At 36.1% G+C, this 22,589-nt stretch overlaps 1 protein-coding gene across 1 annotated transcript in view; it reads right to left on the bottom strand.

Annotated features, from left to right (window-relative positions):
• Positions 1–1,338: 1,338 nt before the first annotated feature.
• Positions 1,339–22,589, bottom strand: part of PLXNA2 (plexin A2) — a gene marked incomplete at both ends in the record, with an annotated part of 410,248 nt that continues 388,997 nt past the window's right edge. Inside the window, 6 exons of the mRNA XM_083358076.1 lie at positions 1,339–1,434; positions 3,611–3,761; positions 5,933–6,145; positions 13,167–13,336; positions 13,800–13,990; positions 16,587–16,686. Of these exons, the coding sequence (XP_083214202.1) occupies positions 1,339–1,434; positions 3,611–3,761; positions 5,933–6,145; positions 13,167–13,336; positions 13,800–13,990; positions 16,587–16,686 (921 nt within the window). The remainder of the gene's footprint in view (positions 1,435–3,610; positions 3,762–5,932; positions 6,146–13,166; positions 13,337–13,799; positions 13,991–16,586; positions 16,687–22,589) is intronic.

Genomic DNA, 22,589 nt, shown 5'->3' with positions numbered 1-22,589 from the left:
CGTGGACACTGACAAGACTACAGTAATTAGCCAGCATGTAGAATGTGACGTTTCGTTTTGTCCAGAGAGAAGGTGCCCCCATTTCCCTCTCCCAGGAGACATTAAAGTCTTATGCTTGACTTCTGCATGACCTTTCATATGATGTGAGAAAAATGCAAATGGCATTTGTTCTGACTGCATAAGTGAATTCAAAGCAGGAAAGCAATAAATATGTCAACTCACTAGGTCTACACTGTTCAAGTACTGCTTGCTGTAAACACTTTTTTTAAAAGCAAGAAATCACGTAGTGACTAGGAAAAACAAACAACTCAAAAGCTAACTGATCAATCAACACTCTAAGCAACTAAGAAAGCCAATCAGTTTTTATATGAATTGCACCTATAAAAGTGCATAATGCAACAGTTTCATTTTAAACCATCACAACTTCCTTAGCTTCAAAAGGACCAGACATTCCTTAGGAACACAATTGCAGATACATAAAAACAGGAAGGAATCATTTCAATGAGGGAAGTCTTGTGTCAAAGTAGAAGAGGAATGAAGGACTTTCATAAAATCATAGTGTCCCTTCAATGGTAAATAAGGAGTATTAAAAAAATATCAGTACTCTATAAATACATAGTTGAAGCTGATTTCAGCGCAGATGAATTAAATGACCAGATGGCTTTTCCACTCATATAGATTCCTGCTAAAATACTCTTGAAGATACTGAATGCTGGGTTTTCCTTTCCAACTGCACTATTTAAAAGGTTTGGTGCAAATTTGTGCTCCTGGAGATATTTTTTAAGTTCCCAGGCAGAGGAATAACGGAGTTTTTTCAAACATTTCCTAAAGTAGAGAATCTACTTGCAAACCATCCATCTGAGCCATGAACAATGAGGTTCTCGTATGATGTGAGGGGCAATGTACGGTGGAATCTTCAATAAGATATAGCCACTGTATTTTTGTTACCTTTTTTTCTTCTCTTTTCTTTTTCTTAAAAAAAACTTTAAATATTGTGTCTGTTATCTCTTAATATACACCAAACAATTTTCATGCAAAGCAGCAGTCATGGAGAAGTCTAAGCTTCCAAAGACCTTCAAGGTTACAGCTTGAATAGTTGAACTATTTGATAAATCCAACTGATGCTTGAGATGCACAATTCCTGTTGTTTTCCTTCATTCTTTTAACTGGAATTTTGTGAATTTTGAGCTAAGAATCTGGGGCAACTTTTGCTTCTTGTAGGAGGTTCTCACAGTATTCCCGATATATTCTTTGTGGCCACCTTGCCAATTTCCTTAATTCCCCAAAGTCTTTGCAATCACTCCTTATGTTTTTTCCTAGGAGTTCCTGCTCCTTTCTTCAGCTCTCCATGGACATGGCACCAATAAGTTGCTCTACTTTGTATGCCAAGCGCTGCCGGCGCGCCTGCTCATCCTGCTCCAGAGCCCCAATGATCTGGAACCAAAATCAATGCAAACAAGAAAGGACAGGAAATAACAAGAATGAATTGGGTTTAAGTAGATTAAAAGGAAAAGGAAGCAACAATACATACAAATAAATGCTCTTAGAAATTCATGACAATTTCTTTGTACATTGATAAGAACACAATACATAGGAATTAGGTTCTGAAATGGTAGCCTTATGGTAAATCTGTGAATGAGAATACCTAGGGGCTCTAAACATTTACTTAAGAAGTTGAAATATACTGTAGAACTGTTAGACAACACTCAGTCCTTAGCTCTACTTTCTAGAGAAAATGTAAGAAATGAAAGAAAAGCACAGGATTTCATTGTGTTCATAAACTTCTCCTTATTTTTGAGTTACCGTGTTGGCTCACACTGCCAGCAAAAAGCACAATTATATTCTGGAGGCTATATTTCCTCTATTATTTAGCAAATGGCTGCTGCACTATACCATGTATTTATACATGCACTTAAAAGACAAAAGCCTTGCCTTTAATAGCTGTAACTGCAAAATAGGCATTTCTTAGCACTGCAAATTAAAGAGCTGAGCAGATGGTGGGGACTTAGACATCAAGTAATGCATCCATCAGAAAAGAATATGTACTGATAGTATTATTTTGTAATATATGTGTGTGTGTGTGTGTGTGTGTGTGTGTGTGTGTGATTTGGTTGTGCCATGCTAGTTGTGTCTGGGAAAATAGCATATGGTCAAACAACCAGATAATTTTGCAGGTATTCAGAGTATCATACAAATATTCAATAACAACAACTAAAGTAGCTCCACTTTCTGCTTTATCTAAACATTGCCTAATCACTTCATGATGAAAATTATTACAGCAGATATTTTGCAAGCAAATTTCCTTAAGATATGATTTTTATATACATGATTTCATGTTACCCCCTCCTTTTTATATACAAGTTTTGAGCAGAGAGCAATGTATCAAAATTTGGAGAAGGGTAAAAAATGAAATAAATTGAATTTTGGCTTGCATCTTAGTTTGGAGCATGTGAATTAAATTAGTTAATTGATTTGATTTGCATTTTAGTATTTCTTTCCCATCCCTAGCCATTAGCAATTTCATTCTATTTGAAAAAAAAATTGGACAATGGTCAAGATAATAATATAATTGGAAATGAAGCAAAAATAGGTAAATATAAGTCATTTTTTGCTTATTAAGCAAAAGTTTGCTTAGTTTTTATAAGCAATATCACGAATATTCTGAAATCTATTTTTAGGATAACAGCCTAGGCATTCACATAATAATAATGATGTCCGTAATAAAACAAAAGTTTCATTTATTGTAAATTCACAATTCAGACAATTGTTCCTCAGGCAGACTCATCTGTTATTACTTTTATTTAACTTTTACTAAAGCTCCTTAACATGCTCAGGCTGTGATAAATAAAAAGTAATTGTGGTGAACATTGGTCCTTTATATTTGGTTGCATACTTTGTGTTGTGCATTATGTAGCATATCTTTGTATCATGCAGTCATTTTATGGTTACAAATTACTCTGAAAATAAATTGGAATTATTTTCTTAACTGTCTGCATCCCAAATGGCATTATAAGATTCAGCCAGATATATTTGAAAAGAAGGGTACTTGCAAAAGTATCTTATGATAATGTGTGCTATATTGGCAGAGCTGCACTATTCTTAGGCCCAGATGGCAGTTTGATTCATGCATGGAAATAGCATGGAGGCAGAAACTAGTGCAAAGTTAGTTTGCATTGGAGAGGGGAACATTGACTTATGTGTTGCATGTGGTACTGAATACTTCTTTTGTGGTTCTACAATGCCAGGTAAGCAATTTTCTGCCAAGCCTCAATAGTGCAAACAATGGTGGCTTAATCGTCCAGCAATTGCTGGTGATAAATTAAGAAAAATAGATGCATTACTTCTCCAGTTAGTTGAGCACCTAGACAACCTTTAAGTTTGGTTTGAGTTTATTCTGTCCTGCTGTGAGAATGTCTGGTTGTTGTTAGGTGCTGTTCCTTGGGCTTTGTTATATTGTCACTATATTGTTTTAATCTTGTTACTGGATTGCAGACTGTCAGCTGCTTAGAGTTCAATTGTTTATGACAATTATGTAGTGAAGGGTTCAATCAACAAATATGTTTCTCAACTCCCCCCCACCCCCAGCTCTTTGAAGAAAGATGTTTCTCACCTCCTCACTGTATTTGCTGACATAGGAGTATATTTCATTGAGTGCACTCAGCATGTTGAAATCAACATAGTGCAGACGTGACTGTTCTGCGAGGTAGGCATTCATGTCTTGGTCACTGATGGCTGGGAGTTTTGCAATATCTGCATAATACCTGCAAAGTGTGGAAGTGTTTCAAAAACAGGACTGACTACTTAAAGCACAAACATTTGAGAAAAAAAAGAAGCAGCAATCAAGAATGAATTGGGTTGAAGCTAAGAGTCATTTCTGCAGGAAAACAGTGTAAAGGTCAAAATGAACAAAGCATCAAGTTGATTTTGTAGGATATGTGATGAACCTTAAAGTGAAAAACATGTTTTCGTACTATGCTTATGCCATAATAAATCCACAATAACAGAACTTATTAGTAATGTACAATAGCTTGTACATATGCATTGTTGCATTGTATTTACAATATTGTATAGTGACAATTATTTGTGATACATGAATATCACAAATATAAATAACAATTCCACTTACTAAGTACTTCTGTAATTGGAAGCCCAGTAATAAAGCTAAAAACTATATATAGTTAAATGTATAAAAAAAGACTTATGTAAGGAAAGAAAAGATGACAGCTGGAGTTGGCAATGAAAACAATATTTTGTTTACACTTTTCTCTTTGGTATTGTTTTTACCATAACATTCATGTTATTCTATTTTTCAGTAAATATTATCTGGATTCCTTCCAGTTAGGGTTCAGATCTGGAAACAGTAATGAGATTGAGTTTGACTGTACTTATTGATAGCAATAGCACTTATATACTGCTCCGTAGTGCTTTACAAGATTCTCTGAGAGGTTTACAATATCAGCATATTGCTTCCAACAGTCTAGGTTCTCATTTTACCTACCCCGGAAGGAGTCCAGTTCATGCCCAGTCAGGATCAAACTCCAGACTGTGGACAGAGTTTAGTCTGCAGTACTGAATTGGCATCTGGTTAGATCAGGATAGCAGTGGTTCACCCAGTCTTGTCCTTGATTTCTGGTAACTTCTGGTATTATCACTAATGGTATAATTTTTCTGGATGAACACATTCCTTGGTATGGGAGACAGCTTCATTGTGGTTTTCTTCTTTCCTCTGGGATTGACTCCATTATTGGCTGGGAAAGATCTAGCTCTAAGCCCCTGCTTTCTGGAATTCCACAAACAGGGACCTCTTTCCACTTCTATGTAACATCTATATTATGCCACTGGGTTAGGTGATATGATGATGGGGCAATCAGGTAATATCAGTATGCTAATAATACTCAGTTATGCTTCTGCATCCTGGGCTGACCAAATGATGCTGTCAAGGTTCTTTCTCAGTATCTGAAAGCTGTAAGGGTCTGGATGGGGAGTTATATGCTTAGCAAGACTGGACCATCCCTACCATGCAGGGCCTTCATATCTTTAGTTCTAAATTGTTTAGATGGTGCCAGTGTTAGGAGATCCTCCTAGTCTCCTGCCCGTTTGGAGAACTGGTAGCAGCCTGTGGCTAGGATGGTATTGCACAGGCCCATCTTGTGCACCAATTATATCACTTCTAGACTGGGGGGGGACCTATTTCTGGTCACTCATACTTTGGGCTGCTCTAGTTTGGACTATTGCAATGGAATCTATGCAGGATTACCTTTAAAGATCACTTAGAAACAACAGCTGGTCGAGAATGGGCATAATTATGGGCATGCCTCAGTATGCTGTGAAGCATCCCTACTTCCCAAGCTGTACTGGCTCCTATCATCACCTATAAAGCTTTTTATGACACATGGCTAGGTTGTGCATGTAAACTGCCTGTCTCCAAGCATTGATGCAATCCAGGAAACATACTTTCTGCATCCTGGCATCTGTTCTATGGAACAGCATCCACTCCAAGGTTTGTATGATCACAATCCTGCTGGTCTTTCACATGATCTTAGGAACTGATTTTTCATCTCAGCAGGATTTTAGGTGGAGTTGTCTTTGGTGACTGTGTGGTTTTTGACTCATCCTGTAAGTTGTTGTTCTAGTTGTTTATGTGCGTTTTTAATGTATTAGCTACCAGCAGGCAGCTAAGTAAATTAATAAAATCTGTTACCTATGTTGTGCATATCGACATGAACAAAAACAAGAGCATCAGTGGAAACACTATTGGAATTCATGTTGCAGGTATTTTGGAATTTGTAAATGGATCCTTAATACTGACCTTTATGAGTAAGGAAGAAAACACAACTGCCACTCAGAATGCCACCCAGATTCAGAGTGAAATTATACTGAACTCAATATGTGCAAGCTTGGGGAAGTCTTGCCATGCAATTTGAACACTGACCTTTCTACCCAGCTTTTATAGCTGGGTATATCCTTGGCATACAGCAGCTTATTGGAGGGGGAATCCTTGCCCAGCCGATGCTCTGAGGTGGAACATGAATCCATAAAAGTCTGAGCTACAACCGAGAGGCAGGCATCAGTGATACTTCCTTTGTGGATATCAAAGACGAACTGTGGATTTTTAATTACATTCACCCAGAAGCGAAGAGGAAGACTGCGTGACATAAATATGCGTTATAAATTAAAATATAGCAACCTATTTCTACAATTACAGCTTTTCTTTTTTTTCTTTTCACAAAAAATTTAAATAAGAATGATAGTAGTAATAGTAGCAGTAATGAGTAATATAGTACTGTACATTCCAATAATGTAGCACTGTAGCCACAATGGTATTTGGCAACCAAGGTGAACTAATCATATTTAGCATTATACTTCAGCCAAGCTGGATATCCTCTTCCTAAGCACAGTTAAAATCAAGGTACAGAATTATGATGGTGCTATTGGATTTGAATTCATTGAGTTATTTGGCTTATTTGGGTTGGAGACCTAGCCAAAGAGGGAATTCTTTCTTTTTGACGGAGATAATCCATTTTCCCCTTGAAAGTTTTATTGTATTCTTGTTCCCCATTTCTTTTCATTTTAATGCAATAATGAGCATCTTCAATGTATATTCATTAAAACACTCTTCTCGTGGATTTACAGTAGTGTTCCAAGCTAAATATTATCACTGGTAATCTTTTCCCCTCTCTTCCTTTTATTCTTAAAATGGAAAACATTCTTCAGTTACAAGGTACTCTATCACTAGATGCCACTGGTTGTCTTTTTTGCCCATGAATACCAATATTATGAACAGAGAGAAGAAAAAAGTCCAAATTTCTATGTAATATAAAGTTCACAATAACTAGCAGCAGTAAAAGAACCATAATATGGACAATATAATACATTTTTATTTCCATTTTCCAGAATTGGGGGAAAAAACCCAACATTATCAAAGATACCAACTCCTTCGAATAGAGTGTTGTAAAGGTCGCTTGAAATATGAATAAAAAACTAAATAGAATACCATTGATTTTCTGTGTAAACCTGCCCCCCCCCAAAAAAAAACCCAACAAAAAACACACAAACACTTTAATCTACCCTAATCAACAGCAAAGACCCAAAAATATATTTTCTTCTTTTGATTTCTCTATTGTTGCTAGTTAAAACTCTGCATCACTGAAGACCTAGGTAATTGAGAAAATGCAATTTTCTGAGGCTTCTGATGCCTTGATTGCTCTTTTTGCAGCATTCTAGGCATGACTTATAGAGGAGGTAGTCTAGGCCAGTAACAAAATGCAAAAGTGCTAAAATCAATTGCTGGCATTTCCTATTAGACTGTGTTGCAGCTGATGTTAAACATGTCTGCTTTATACTCTGGACAGCAGCTGCAAGTCAGATTATAGGGTCTGGGGCTAAATAAACAAACTGACTGATTTCATATACCCCCCTCTTTTCCCTCTTTCTGATTTTCTGATAGTTATCAGAGCTTCATGCTACTAATATTAATATATAAAGGAAGACTGAATAAGCAAATTACACCAATGCTTTTTGTTATTTCAAAAACAAAGTGCAGTAATCCAATCTTCAATATGCCTGTGTGAAAAAGTAACACCTCCCCCTCATTAAACTCAGTAACTAGTTGAAGTACCTGAAACTGCACAAGCACTTCCAGAATTGTGATAAATATCTCATATCACAATGATCCGAAGATCACTAATTTGGCGATGCTTTTGTGCCTTAGGACTTGAGCAATCATCCACTATATCAATGCTTGACAGTTGATATGAAATACTTACTGTTTGCTTATTAACTATCTTGTTAGCTCCAAAGTTTTACTTATCTGCCTATAAAATATCCCTATGGAAGTTTAGAATGAGATTTTTTTTTTTTGGTGGGAGGGAAATTTGACATGACCATCAAAGTTTATAAGGAGCAATGAGTTTTGCCTTATTAGTCTCCAATGGATCTCTCTCTCTCTCTCTCTCTCTCTCTCTCTCTCTCTCTCTCTCTCTCTCTCTCTCTCTCTCTCTGTCTCTCTCTCTCTCTCTCTCTCTCTCTCTCTCTCTCTCTCTCTTTCAGCTGAGGCAGCAGAGGCCTGCAAATCTCTTTTTTAAAAAATGACTTTAATGAGATGCTTGTCACAGAATAATTCCTTTTGGGGATTATTGTTTCAAATCTTCTTTGTCTCAGGACATTTCTTATCTGTAGTTTAGTAGAGCTTTCAAAATGCTTCGGTGATCTTTTCCAGTTTGATAAGCATACATGTCATTTTTACAGAGGTCTTCAAAAAAAATTGAACAGGGCATGATGTATCTCTAGAATCAGCATGATGAAAACATCCCTGTGATGCCTGTGAGATGTCTATAAGGGAAGATCACCCCAGAGTTGACTGTTTAATGAAGTACTCCCATAACTGGTCCCAGGTAGCTCTTTAATTGAATATTCATGCCTATACACAAGAATCTAGTCATCTAAAGTCCAACTTTAAATTGGTACCAGATAAGGGTCAACAGAATTCAGGATCGGTTAGACTTGGACCATTTGTGGAAATGTATGACTCTAAGATGATGATATATTTAACTCCACCCTCCAGCTCTGCCTGCTCTTCTCCTACATGTACAGACTAAACCATATGTTTCTACAAAGGGATTTGGTTTTGGCTTTCCTTTGTATTGAAATGCGCTGATCCATTGTATGAATCTGAGACTTAAAAAATCTGTAATAGCATCATATATGTTGAAGAAATCTGCCTCATCACTTGACTCCTATGTGGTTTGCTTCATTAAGACTATTAACTTTGGGAAAAATCTTATTATTATAATATTGACTACAGATTGAATTGCTTTTAATGTGTGCATGGTCAGATGCCATACTGGAAAAGAATCATAAGTCTTTGAAGAGTTTTCACATAATTCATCTGGTAGATTGGCACCTGTCCACCTGTACAATACAAGTCTTAGGCTACTCATAGTTATTTTGTTAGGGTTTGGGCATGTTTTTCTATCCAAACAGCAAAGAACAACTTTTTGAAGAGATGATAGAAACTGTTTTTTTTAAAAATCAGACATTGGCAATCAAAACTGAACCTTTTGGGTAACAAAGTAAACAAATTGTTTCTTACTGCTGTCTCTCAAGTATACTGCGAAGCATCTAATAAAATATTAAACTACATTCAAGTCAGTTGAACTGTCGTGTACCCAATGCTGGCTAGATTCTTCACTGTTCAAACTTAGTGGTTGTGTCCAGCATTTCTTCATTCTGCAGCAGTGTGTGAATTCCCAACAAATTGTTACACTTGTTCTCATTCCACATTAGCTCTGCCTGACCTTCAATTGCTAGCAAAACACTTTATTCTCTATGGGACTTCAATCTGTTATTTTTTGTCCATCCAGTGGCAGTACAGGAAAAAAAATGTTTTGCAGGAAAAAAAGAGAGAATGCAAGTTATTTTTGGAAAGAGTAAATTCTGCTGTATAGGAGCAAATGGTTGCTGATAGAAATAAATGCAGGCAGAACATTATTTTTTTCATTTGCCACCTGCTCAAAGCTGCTGAAAAGGACAAATGTGCCTGTGCCTAGTCTTGCTCTCACCTCACAAAACTGTTTTATATTAACTAGCTTTCCAATCTAGCAAATGTAACATTTATCTTTAAGTAGTCTGCATGCAGAAAGGCCTCAGCTTTCACTAGAGATGCTCAGAGTCACAATTTCTCAATCAAATTGGTAATTCATAAATATGAGGAGTTGAATATAAAAGATCTGGAATGGCTGTATATGGGTTAATGCAACTTTATTATTTAAGAATATATTTTCAATTAATTATAATAATTTCATGTTAACAGAAAAATATGAATCAACATAGTGTCGGTAGTATGGAAACAGATGTATTAATTTGTTAGATTTAAATGCAGGCATTTCCAATTAAAGGACAGTTTACAGTTGTAAATAGTTGAGATAACTGAAAACAAGTTATGACTTATCTCAAGTCCAGTATTTCAACAAGATTTAAAATTAATGTACTTGGTTTGGATCCTATTCAGAGCATCTTAGTTTAATTGCTAACAAAGATTATTGTCCAATTATCTGATTCATAGTGCAACAACTGTTTGACTCTGTATAATCACTGTTCAAAAGGAAATATTTAAATGCTTGGTTGAAACTAACATCTCTTCTTTTCCAGTCCAGATTATTTTTCAGCTGATACACATAGAAGCTGACAATGGTTGGGAAGTTCTCCATATTAAAGGCTTCTATAATCTGGCAGCCATGGAGATAGAGGGGAAATTTATGCTCATCAGTACCACTTGTTAACTCTAAATGTCCTTTTATTCAGCATTCCAAAATTTTATCTTAAAATGCATTCCCTAAAGCTTCTGCAAAATTGTTTTTAGCTCCTTGCAGCAGAGAATTTAGCTTTGGCAGACCAGATGATTAGAGGGTTTTGAACCCGAAGGGATTTGCATGTGTAGCTTATACACATAGGCACAAATTGCCATTTTTATGAGTTTCTCCTCTATGCACAGTCAATTCCTAACCCTTGGAACTATAAATCCTAAAGTAACAGCCAGGATAAAGATGCAAAAGCAACAATTGTTCTAAAAATACAGAATACAAATTGCTGCTTTAAAGTTATACGATACTTAGCTGCAGCTCAAGTTTATATACAATGTCTTTGCCTGGATATCTTCAGAAAACATTTGGGAAATATATTATAAATAATCAGAGTATATATTGCTATTCAATTGAAACCTAATAGAAGTAGCCACAATTCTATCTGGGTTCTGCTTCTTTAGTTATTGGATTTCTGGTAGCACCTTGTAAATTCTACTTTGTTCAAATGCTAGAAACAAAGCATTATACAAAAGAGGATATGCCATTTCAATTACTTTTAAGGTTTTGAGGATTTGGAAATACCAAGATCAAGCTAAGGAGAGCTTTTTGACTAATCTAACTGAAAACTGGTTGTCTTTGATGCAAACAATGATAATCAGGAGCAATTTGTTCATCTAGTCTCTTCCTCTTGCACCTCAGAAGGCTTGTAAAAAGGATAGCTTATGAAATTCATAGAAATTTAGCTGAACTCTACTTAAAATACATGTGTAAATCACCTAAATGCTGACTTTTTACAGCTATTCCTGTCCTGTCTAATGCCTCTTTTCACTAATCAGGTTGAACACTGTTTTTTTCCTCTTCTGACCTATTCCACTGTTTAGGTAATAAAGATTACATTTATGACTCTGAAAGTACATCATTCAATCACATCTAGATGTGATAACACTTTCACTTAATGGGATAATTAATATATACAGAATAATTAATGAGAAACTGGTATAAATCAATCACAAGTCTGGGTTTGAAAATAAATGGTTATGTAGCAAGGGACTTTGAGTCAAATTATTCTATACTTCCTTATTGCAAATCTTGTGTATTCTCTGAAGTCTTAGATTTATCAATGTCAAGAACAAAGTATTCATGAAGGCCACTTAGTCAGGGACATCAGCTTGAAGGAATGATATGTGTGTCCTATGGAATAAACAGTGAATCTCAGAACTGAGACTCCAAGACTGTCTGCTTTGTATTTAAAAGCTATTAATAATTGAGTTATTTTCCCCTTTCCAGGCAACTTGCTGACTAAAATTACCACCATTGTATCAAATGAGGCAAGCCATTATCATCTTAGACCATTACAAATCAATCAGATTTTGGCATTAGGATGCTGGATTGTGGCCATATCAGTGATATATTAAAGAGTAAAAATGGAATATATACCCATTATTCAAGAGATATTTTATTTATATTTAATAGCATGGATTATGAGATGTAATATAACATAACATTTAGTAGATGTTTTTAGACTATCTTTTTAAATTGATCATGCCATGTAAAATAAACTTGCTATACTCAAAGTTGGCACAAGCCTGCCTAGATAAAATTTGTTTTATTGTCTGGAGAAAGCAGATGGTGCTAAACTGTAAACTGACTACCTAGAAAATAAGAAAGAAAAAAAGAACAATAAAAGTGTCAATAACTGCCTGGCTGGAAATTGAACTGGCTACAAGAAAAATCTTTCTTTTTCCAAAAGTAATTGAACATAGAATATAGAATAAAGAGTTCTCAATATTGTTTTTATTTTTGCATGAGAAAACCACTGAAGATCTGTGATAATATTTGTCTGATATATGTATAGGTAAAGGGGGAACCTTTACCTATACATATATCAGACAAATATTATCACAGATCTTCAGTGGTTTTCTCATGCAAAAATAAAAACAATATTGAGAACTCTTTATTCTATATTCTATGTTCAATTACTTTTGGAAAAAGAAAGATTTTTATTGTAGCCAGTTCAATTTCCAGCCAGGCAGTTATTGAGGCTCAGTGGGTTAGGATGCTGAGCTTGTCGATCAGAAGGTCGGCAGTTTGGCGGGTCGAATCCCGAGTGCCGCGTAAAAGAGTGAGCGCCTGTTACTCGTCCCAGCTTCTGTCAACCTAGCAGTTCGAAAGCACATAAAAATGCAAGTAGAAAAATAGGGACCACTACGGTGGGAAGGTAACAGCGTTCCGTGCGCCTTTGGCGTCCAGTCATGCCGGCCACATGACCACGGAGACGTCCTCGGACAAGCGCTGGCTCTTCGGCTTTGAAACGGAGATGAGCACCGGCCCCTAGAGTCGGAAACGACTAGTACGCATGTGCGGGGGAACCTTAAAGGTTCCCCCGCACATGCGTGCTAGTCGTTTCCGACTCTAGGGGCCGGTGCTCATCTCCGTTTCAAAGCTGAAGAGCCAGCTCTTGTCTGAGGACGTCTCTATGGTCATGTGGCCAGCATGACTAGATGCCAAAGGCGCACGGAATGCTGTTACCTTCCCACCATAGTGGTCCCTATTTTTCTACTTGCATTTTTATGTGCTTTCGAACTGCTAGGTTGGCAGAAGCTGTGACGAGTAACAGGCGCTCACTCTGCTATGCGGCACTCGGGATTCAACCCACCAAACTGCCGATCTTCTTATCGACAAGCTCAGCGTCCTAACCCACTGAGCCACTGCATCCCGATTTATGTATATATATGTACAAAATATTATTGTGTGTCTTTTAGATTTCATACATTTACCCTTATTTATGTAGATATGGTACTGCTCAAGGACCATTTTGATATAAAAGTACATAAACCATAAGTAATAAAACTGTGCCCCTCTTACCAGTTGCTCTTCCAGGTATGCCTCACATCAGTGTCATGGATGCCATGCTTATCTGCTTGCTCATCTAGGAAATCAAACATATATTTGATAGCCAGTGGGAGAGCGCTGCCTCGATGCACAGTACTGAACAAAGTCTCGAACAGGTCATCCACAAACTTTTGAAGTGTACCCTGATGGAAGCAGAGACCAAAGTATGAGGGTATTATATCATAAATCATCAGCTGGTGTAGAACAGCATTGCAGTTTGCAAAGCTGCCCCCCTTAATTTATATCCCTGGATGTGAGATGTAGCAAAGTTAACATATTACAGTATGTGATGGGGGGAGAACGGAACTATTACCTATGTAAGATGAGATAGGAATGAAGACAGTTTAGGGAAAGCAATAAAAACTTTTGTTTGTGTTATTTAGATTTTACTATACATTCATTTGTGGGTTAGGTTTGTTTTATAATTATAATAATCATTATATATAATAATTATATGTATATAAGTATATTATTATAATTGTTTTACTTAAACACTGTTTTTATTATTAATATGCAATAAGAAAAAATCAGCACAACAATATGAGGCTAATGTTTACCACTTTCAGCTGATAAAAAGGAGATACAGGATGTAAGACTTGGAATTACCTTTGTAGCTAGCAGCCGTGTCAAATAGATCTCTGATACCATCTTACTTCCCCGATCACCTTCCTTCTGGTCACCATGGTCATGGTTTTTGACTAAATGCCAGACTTTTACTCCACTCTCTAGGTCAGGAGTAATCATGGGTGCCCTTGAACGAAGACTATCTGGGCTACCTGTGTACCGAAATGTGGAATCTGGGGAGAATGAAAAAGAAGTTGGGAAGGCACAATGGAAGACAGACTAGGTTGTATTTTGGGGCTCGTCATAACTCTTTAACAGAGAATACAACTTTAGTTTATAAGGGAAGAAATTACTATAAAATTCCAATGCTTCTGAAATCTAATCCTATATTTAGAACATTTTTGGTTGAAATATTTTTCACTGTTTTGTTATGTATTTAATCTGCTGATTTCAGCCAATCTTGATCAATAGAACAAAGTTAACCATCCACAGAAAACTAAAACCAAAATTTTCTGAACTATTATAATCTTGGCTACCATACTTAAAATATGTAGTAGTTGCATCTACTTACAGGGCATTTTGGATTAGATTAGATTAGGATAGATAACCTTTATTGTCATGGCACACTTAAAAATGAAATTTAGTTTCTTCCTCTAAAAGTGTATACATACATAACACACATTTAAAACATACTATACACAACATATCATCATGAAATGCCTTGCCACATGAAAAGAAAAAACCTTAGCTAACTATCAAATATACATTGCAACTGTTTGATATTTTTTTCATTTTCAAACAAATGTTTCTTTCACTGTGAAAAAATTAATTTCTTAATTTTCTATTCTTTTATTTGGTGACAGTCAAACTAAGGGGATCCTCTTACATTAATAGCAGAGTGAGTGAATTGTTACGTATTTTTCTCCAAAGTTTCACTCCTGATTCAAAATGATTAAAAATATGATTATTTCTATCAATGTAATGAAAAGGTGAAAGCACTGAATCATTCAATTTAAAAATGAAATTCAGTGATGCAAATGTAGACATTAAAAGCACACCTTTGCTTGATGTCATTTGTGCAATCAGAAGTATCAATATCAGGATTCACAACAACTAGGTAGGCACATATTGCATGCTAATGCTCTTTTGACTCTGAACAGTCAAATAGAAATCTTGCTTTACAACTAATGTGTATCCTCAAAAGAAAAATCTTTGCTTGCTATTTTTACATTATAAACATCCAATTTAGAAAATTTTGTCTTTGATGTCTTTGAAGAAATGTTTTACAAATAAAAGGAACAAGCAATTGCAAAAATTGCCAGCCATATGATGCCATAATTTTTCCAGCCAAAACATAACACAAAAATGCTTTTACTAAAAATATAAAGATACAAATGGACAAAATGACCAAATATAAATTCTCAAATTTATATTAAGTTCAATTTCAGTTTTTCCCCCCAGTAATTATATTTCCCTGTAAGAAAAGAAAAGAAAAAGATTCAAAATGATCTAAATTGACTAGAACTGTGGACTGAAATAAATAAAATGGAATTTAACAGGAAGAAATGTAAAGTTCTGCATTTGGGAGGGAAAAAAAATCAGAGCACAAGTGCAAAGGGAGAAGACTGGCATAACTTCTGTACATGTGAAAAGCAACTGATGTCCTTGCTGAACATGTCAAATATGAGCCATTAGTCTGAAAAGGTCAGAAAAGATAATCACATGACCCAGGATACTGCAATTGTCATAAATATGAAACAGTTGCTAAGCATTTAAATTTTGATCACATGACCATGGAGATGCTGCAACAGTTGTAAGTATGAAAAATTATCATGTCACTTTTTTCAATACCACTGTAACTTTGAATGGTCACTAAATGATTTTTTTAAAGTTGAGGACTATCTGTAATTATTCCACTCATACCTGCCCTGGTCCTATCCCATTTGGAATACTGTGTCCACTTTTGAACACCATATTTCCGAAGGAGAGTAAGAAATTTGAACAATTTCAGAGGAGAGTAGCAAGATTTGGAGAGTTCTGGAAACCACTTCCTATGAGGACTTGCTAAAGGAAAATATTTAGCCTATAGATAGAAGATATAACTGAGAGGAAATGGAACAGCAGCCTTTAAATATCTTAAGGGTTGTCACATAGAAGGAAAATTAACAGGGCAGGATCAGAACCAAATGATTGAAATTACAAAAAGATTCAGGCTAGTTGTCGGGAGGAACTTCCTGACTACTTGAACTGTGAAATAGTCCTCCCCAGGCTTTTTTTGTCATAGAACGCCCAGAACGGAGTTCCGGCACCTTTTTTGGATGGAACCTTGTAGGGTAGGCAAGGTGGGTTGTATGACATGTGTGAGTTCTGGCACCTTTTTCTTTTACAAGAAAAGCACTGGCTCCTCACTTATTTTTGAATGAGGAGAAATAATATCTCTATGTACAGTACTTAATATGTTGCTTGTCCGATAATGACAATTTCAGGAGAAATTGCTTCAGATCAGTGATTCTGATACATGCACAGGTGGTTTCAATGGGTTATTCCCATTACAGCCAAGTTTATAATTCAGGTAAGAGGTAGAAGCAACTATTATTTGTGAAGAGTTACGTGTGTGCACTGACATTATCATAATGTTTCAGACTGAGCTCAGTGGTTAAAAAATGGTTCCCTGTATATTTATAAAGATATGTTTCATAAGCTTCCAATAAAAACTGTAATAAAACTGCTAGCCAGTTGACACTTGGTGCAATGATCAGATTAGCCCATTAATTTGAGAGTCATGTAATTAGAATCTTTATGTTTACATCATGCAACTTTCAGTCTTACCATATCTGCTAATTGAGGTCCGTGATATGCTGGCAGAAGCAGGAATATTATAAGAAGAAGTCTGTTTAGGAACAAGGGCAACTACAGAGCGATCAGAGACCTGGTAGAGGGGAAAAAAGACATGTAAGCAGACAGAACATTGCAAGCAAATGCAGTACTAAAACATATTCATACTGTACTGTGAGCCGAAAATGATGAAAGTTATAAATCTCATAATGAAGTGTTGGCAGGAACATATGGAATGCCATGAAGTGTCAGAAGACTGAGCAAAATGAAGGGTATATTTCCCTCCTGGCCTGTTCTGTCCCTGAAGAAAAGAACTAAGAAATGAAGAGACATATTGAAGGCATTCTCTGTCATTTTGATTTAAGATTATGTTTGATCCAATAAAAACAGAGATTCCCACGAATTGTAGCAACACAATTAAAGCAATAACATACTGGGAATAAAGTAGCTATAATAATGTTATGGATCATAAAAAATTCCTATTAAATCATTTTTTTTAGTTTAGCTCATTTTATGAACTTTAGAAGTTTGATTTATAAAGGAACAAGTAATAAAATCATTTTTCTGGATCTTAAATGACCACTCCAACAACTACACCTCCCCAAAAAGGGTGGTTGGAGATAAATTTGGGGAAATCAAATTATAAATGCACATTAATACTGATAATAAGATTTTGTTAAAGCAAAATAGCAATGTTTAATTTTACCCACTCTACAGCTGTAAGACTCAGAAAGCTTTTAACTAATCTTCATTAACAAACCTTTATTTATCCAAATTATATATTAATAATTTCACAATGTAAATGTGTTGCAGAAAGTAAAATGGAAACATTTGTCTGAAATTGGGTACTTATTTATTTAATCTATTCATTAGGCATCCAAGTAATTAACAAACCACAATTTATCAGCCTGATGTAGTAATTTTACACATACAAATAATTCTGTAGGTTCATTTCTTGAAGTCAGTAACAGGGGTAAAAAAAAAAGCTCCCTTTTACACAAAACAGTAGTTTTTGTGAAAAAAACCCAGATGTTATTTTTAATGAGAAATATTTATGACATATATTTGAATGTAATATGAATATCTGCTAGAGATGAAAATTGGTTTTTAGGATTTGAATCTTCATGTAATTTGTATGGATATGGTATCTTGTTTTTATACTTATTTAGTTTATAACTTTGCTGTCTATCAAAATTAGCCTTCAGGTGGTAGAGTTGGAGCCCAAAACATCCAAAGGGCATTGATTGGTTGTCCTTGGTCTTTCAAAAGATTTTACATCCTTGTTCTTATTAGATATCATATTAGTTCCCAACAAAGACTAATCTGTGAGATTTTGGAGGTTTCCTGTGGGTTCCTTTGCTACTAGGACTAATAGTTATTAGCTATTGTTTACAAACAAAAAAGTCACTTCTAAACCTCTTTGTTTGTATGATTGTGGTTATGGTTAATTATTCTTTTGCAATAATCCAAAAGAAATGAATTCCAAACACATATTACTTTATCATTTGAAACAGAATTGGATAAATATTTCATGTTTTAAATTTCTAGAATTTAATTACTTATTGTTTGAGATCAACATTGGCGTTTTTCAAGCTTTCTGTCTAGAATTAGATTTGGGAGAAATTTCAAATAGATTTGCATGTTGCAATGAGCTATTCTAATTTATATACTCTGAAGTTATATGTGAGAATGGATGTGCTATTAAATGATATACAAAATAATTATAGAAATTGTATGTTGAAATATATGCACATTTTTATTTTAATTAGTTAAACAAAGAAATCCCCTTCATGCTTTACTGCCTTGTTGTGGTGAAGGGGCTTGCGTAATTCAATGAAGCTATGAGCTATGCCGTGTAGGGCCACCCAAGATGGACAGGTCATAGCAGAGAGTTCTGACAAAACGTGATCCACTGGAGAAGGAAATGGCAACCCACACCAGTATCTTTGCCATGAAAACCCTATGGACAGTACCAAAAGGCAAAACGATATGATGCTGGAAGATGAGCCCCTCAGGTTGGAAGGTGTCCAATATGCTACTGGGGAAGAGCAGAGGGCTAGTACTAGTAGCGCCAGAAAGAATGAAGCAACTGGGCCAAAGGTGAAAGGATGCTCAGCTGTGGATGTATCTGGTGGTGAAAGGAAAGTCTGATGCTGTAAAGATTTTTTCTCCATAGGAACCTGGAAAGTAAGATCCATGAATCAAGGCAATTTGGATGTGGTCAAACAAGAGATGACAAGACTGAACATCGACATCTTAGGAATCAGAGAACTAAAATGGACAGGAATGGGTGAATTTAATTCAGATGACCATCAGGTATACTACTGTGGGCAAGAATCCCTCAAAAGAAATGGAGTAGCCTTCATAGTCAATAAAAGAGTAGGAAAAGCAATACTGGGATACAATCCTCAAAATGACAGAATGATCTCAGTTCGAATCCAAGGCAAACCATTCAATATCACAGTAATCCAAGTTTATGCCCCAACCACCAGTGCTGAAGAGGATGAAATTGACCGGTTATATGAAGCCCTACAGCACCTTATAGAACTTACACCAAAAAATGATGTCCTTATCATCATGGGGGATTGGAATGCTAAAGTAGGAAGCCAAAAGATAACCGGAATAACAGGCAAGTTTGGCCTTGGAGTACAAAATGAAGCAGGGCACAGGCTGATAGAATTTTGTCAAGAGAATACGATGGTCATAGCAAACACTCTTTTCCAACAACCCAAGAGACGGCTCTACACATGGACATCACCAGACGGTCAACACAGAAATCAGATTGACTTATGTGCTCTGCAGCCAAAGATGGAGAAGCTCTATACAGCCAGTAAAAACAAGACCAGGAGCTTACTAAGGCTCAGACCATGAGCTTTTCATTGCAAAGTTAAGGCTTAAACTGAAGAAAGTAGGGAAAAGCACTAGGCCACTCAAGTATGAATTAAATCATATCCCTGTTGAATATATAGTAGAGGTGACAAATAGATTTAAGGAATTAGATCTCATAGACAGAGTGCCTGAAGAACTATGGACAGAGGTTCACAACATTGTACAACAGGTAGCAACCAAAACCATCCCAAAGAAAAAGAAATGCAAGAAAGCAAAATGGCTGTCTGAGGAAGCTTTGCAAATAGCTGAGGAAAGGAGGGAAGCAAAAGGCAAGGGAGAAAAAGAAAGATACACCTGATTGAATGCAGAATTCCAGAGAATAGCTAGAAGAGATAAGAATGCCTTCTTAAATGAACAGTGCAAAGAAATAGAACAAAACAGTAGAATAGGGAGGACCAGAGATCTCTTTAAGAAAATTGGAGAGATGAAGGGAATGTTTCATGCAAAAATGGGCATGATAAAGGACCAAAATGGCAGGGACCTAACAGAGGCAGAAGAGATTAAGAAGAGGTGGCAAACTGACTATGGTACCATTGACTATGGTAAAGAATTTGATAGTGTGGATCACAACAAACTGTGGCAAGTTCTTAAAGAGATGGGAGTACCAGACCATCTTATTTCTCTCTTGAGAAACCTATATGTGGGCCAAGAAGCAACAGTGAGAACTGGACACGGAAACACCGATGGGTTCAAAATTGGGAAAGGAGTCAGGCAAGGCTGTATACTGTTGCCCTGCCTATTTAACTTATATGCAGAGCACATCATGAGAAAGGCAGGGTTAGAGGAATCAAAAGTTGGAATTAAGATTGCCGGAAGAATTATCAACAACCTAAACCGGTCAGTCCTAGAGGAGATCAACCCTGACTGCTCTTTAGAAGGTCAGATCCTGAAGTTGAAACTCAAATACTCTGGCCACCTAATGAGAAGGAAGGACTCACTGGAGAAGAGCCTAATGTTGGGAAAGATTGAGGGCAATAGAAGAAGGGGACAACAGAGAATGAGGTGGCTGGATGGAGTCACTGAAGCAGTAGGTATGACTTAAATGGACTCCAGAAGATGGTAGAGGACAGGAAGGCCTGGAGGAACATTGTCCATGGGGTCGCGATGGGTCGGACATGACTTTGCAGCTAACAACAACAACAACAAAACAAAGAAATAAAATACTCAAGCAGGCTCCTTCTGAGGAAGATTTATAAGATTATTGTAATTCCACTTGTACTGTTATTAAATAAAATATAGTTCTAATCTTCTTGTGGAGTCAGTTACTTGATTTGGTTTACCTCTTAGGCTGTCATAGGGCAAAATAAGAAATCTGCTAGTTATATATTATGTGCAGCTTGGTGGGGTTGCATGTACTTTTTTGGTTTATAATATATTTCTATTGGTTCATAAACTCCCACTAAAGATTGAAAAGCCCCACAAAATTTGTGAATCTGTTTTGGACATTATTAGATATCACAGTATTTTTAGAATAAACTACAGCTAGCAATGGAACAAAAATGAATACAACACACTTTTAGTCACAATTATTGTCTTAAATTGTACACTTGGTCTATTCTACACTTGGCTCCAAATAATTTCTAGAGTCACTATTAATTACAGTAAAACAGATAATCTTGGCTCAAGATTACATCACTATTTAGTATTTCTTAATTTCTACAGAAATCTAACTCTTTTTTTAAAAGAAAAAATCACTAATAACTTGCAACTAGTATGTGTTAAAGTGTCACTTTGATAAAATTTCTATTCAAGAAAAACTAGGTGCTCCCTGCAGCTTAAACAACTTTGAGTTGAGCTGATAAATGATATATTAAGAATAGATTGTGCACATTTAGTAGCAAATTATTTCTTTTTCATTCTCATGAAATGGAAACAGCTATTACTGTCAGCTGGGGCAACAGTCTGATTAATGCAAAGGGCAAACCAGGAGCACAGGAAAATACTAGCAACTCTGTAATACATGCTTTAGGCAAGTAGTACTAAAGAGAAATTAGCATCTCTTAGTCCAACATTTTGTTTCTCACAGCAGCCAGCCACATTCTTCTGGGCTACTCTCAAATTGGAGATGGAGGCATATTTATTTTCTGCCATTGTTTGCCTGCAAGTGAAATTTGGAGGCATGATGTCCCTAGTCTAGAGATAACCTTGCTTTTCCAAGATTAGTCAGTCTTAGGAAGCTAGAATCTACAAATTTATCCAATCCTACTGTAAAGCCAGTGGCCATCATCACATCTTGAAGTCATAAATTCCAGAATTCATTATGCAGTCTGTGAAGAGGGCTTTGGCTTTATCTGCTCTTAATCTCCTATCAATCAGTGTTATTGGACGACCTCTGGTTCTACTGATTTGAGTGGGAGTAAATGTCACTCTGCCCACTTTCTCCATACCAGATATGTTTTATGCCTCTTAGTCCTGTTCCCCTGAAGTCATTTTCCCCCAATCCCATTCATTCAAGCCTTTCCTCTTAAGGAAAAGATTTCCCAAACTTTGGTTGTATCTTCTGGACTTTTTAAACTCTATTAACTAGAATTGAAGATAGTATTATAGAGTTGACAGTGACATAAAGACATTACAATGTTGGCAGTTTTATTTTCAATAATTCCCTAATGTCCCCTAACATAGAGGCTATCTTTTCAAAGTCATTACCACTAGGTTGATATTTCTATTGAATTATCCACTAAAGCTCCAGTATGGTATTATATTTAAGGTGTTTAATTATCCTCACCGTGAAAAATCATTGGCTGACTTTGGGCTAGTGATAGTCTCTCTTAGTGCAGTTCTACATCACAAGTAAAATGAAGGGAGTTTCCCATGTAAGCTTAGAAAAAAGTAGCTTATATATCTTAAAAAGAGAGGGAGAGAGAGAGAGAGATCTAGTTTACAGACAACTCCGATCCCAACAATATATATGTGAAGTTAGGTGTTTGCTCCAATGAGGATCAGGTTGCCATTTCCACAGTTTAATAAATCAGCCTGGCATGTTTACAATTACACTTGACTTTTATCACTCTAGATCAGGGGTAGGCAACCTTGGCTCTTTTATGACTCATGGACTTCAACTCCCAGAATTCCTGAGTCAGCTATGCTTCAGAAAAACTCAGCTATGCT

The sequence above is a fragment of the Vipera ursinii genome (assembly GCF_947247035.1).
Source record: "Vipera ursinii genome assembly, chromosome: 3".
NCBI classification, from domain to species: Eukaryota; Metazoa; Chordata; class Lepidosauria; order Squamata; family Viperidae; genus Vipera; species Vipera ursinii.
Note: the sequence above shows the minus strand (reverse complement) of the source record. Positions and strands in the feature narration are given on the sequence as shown.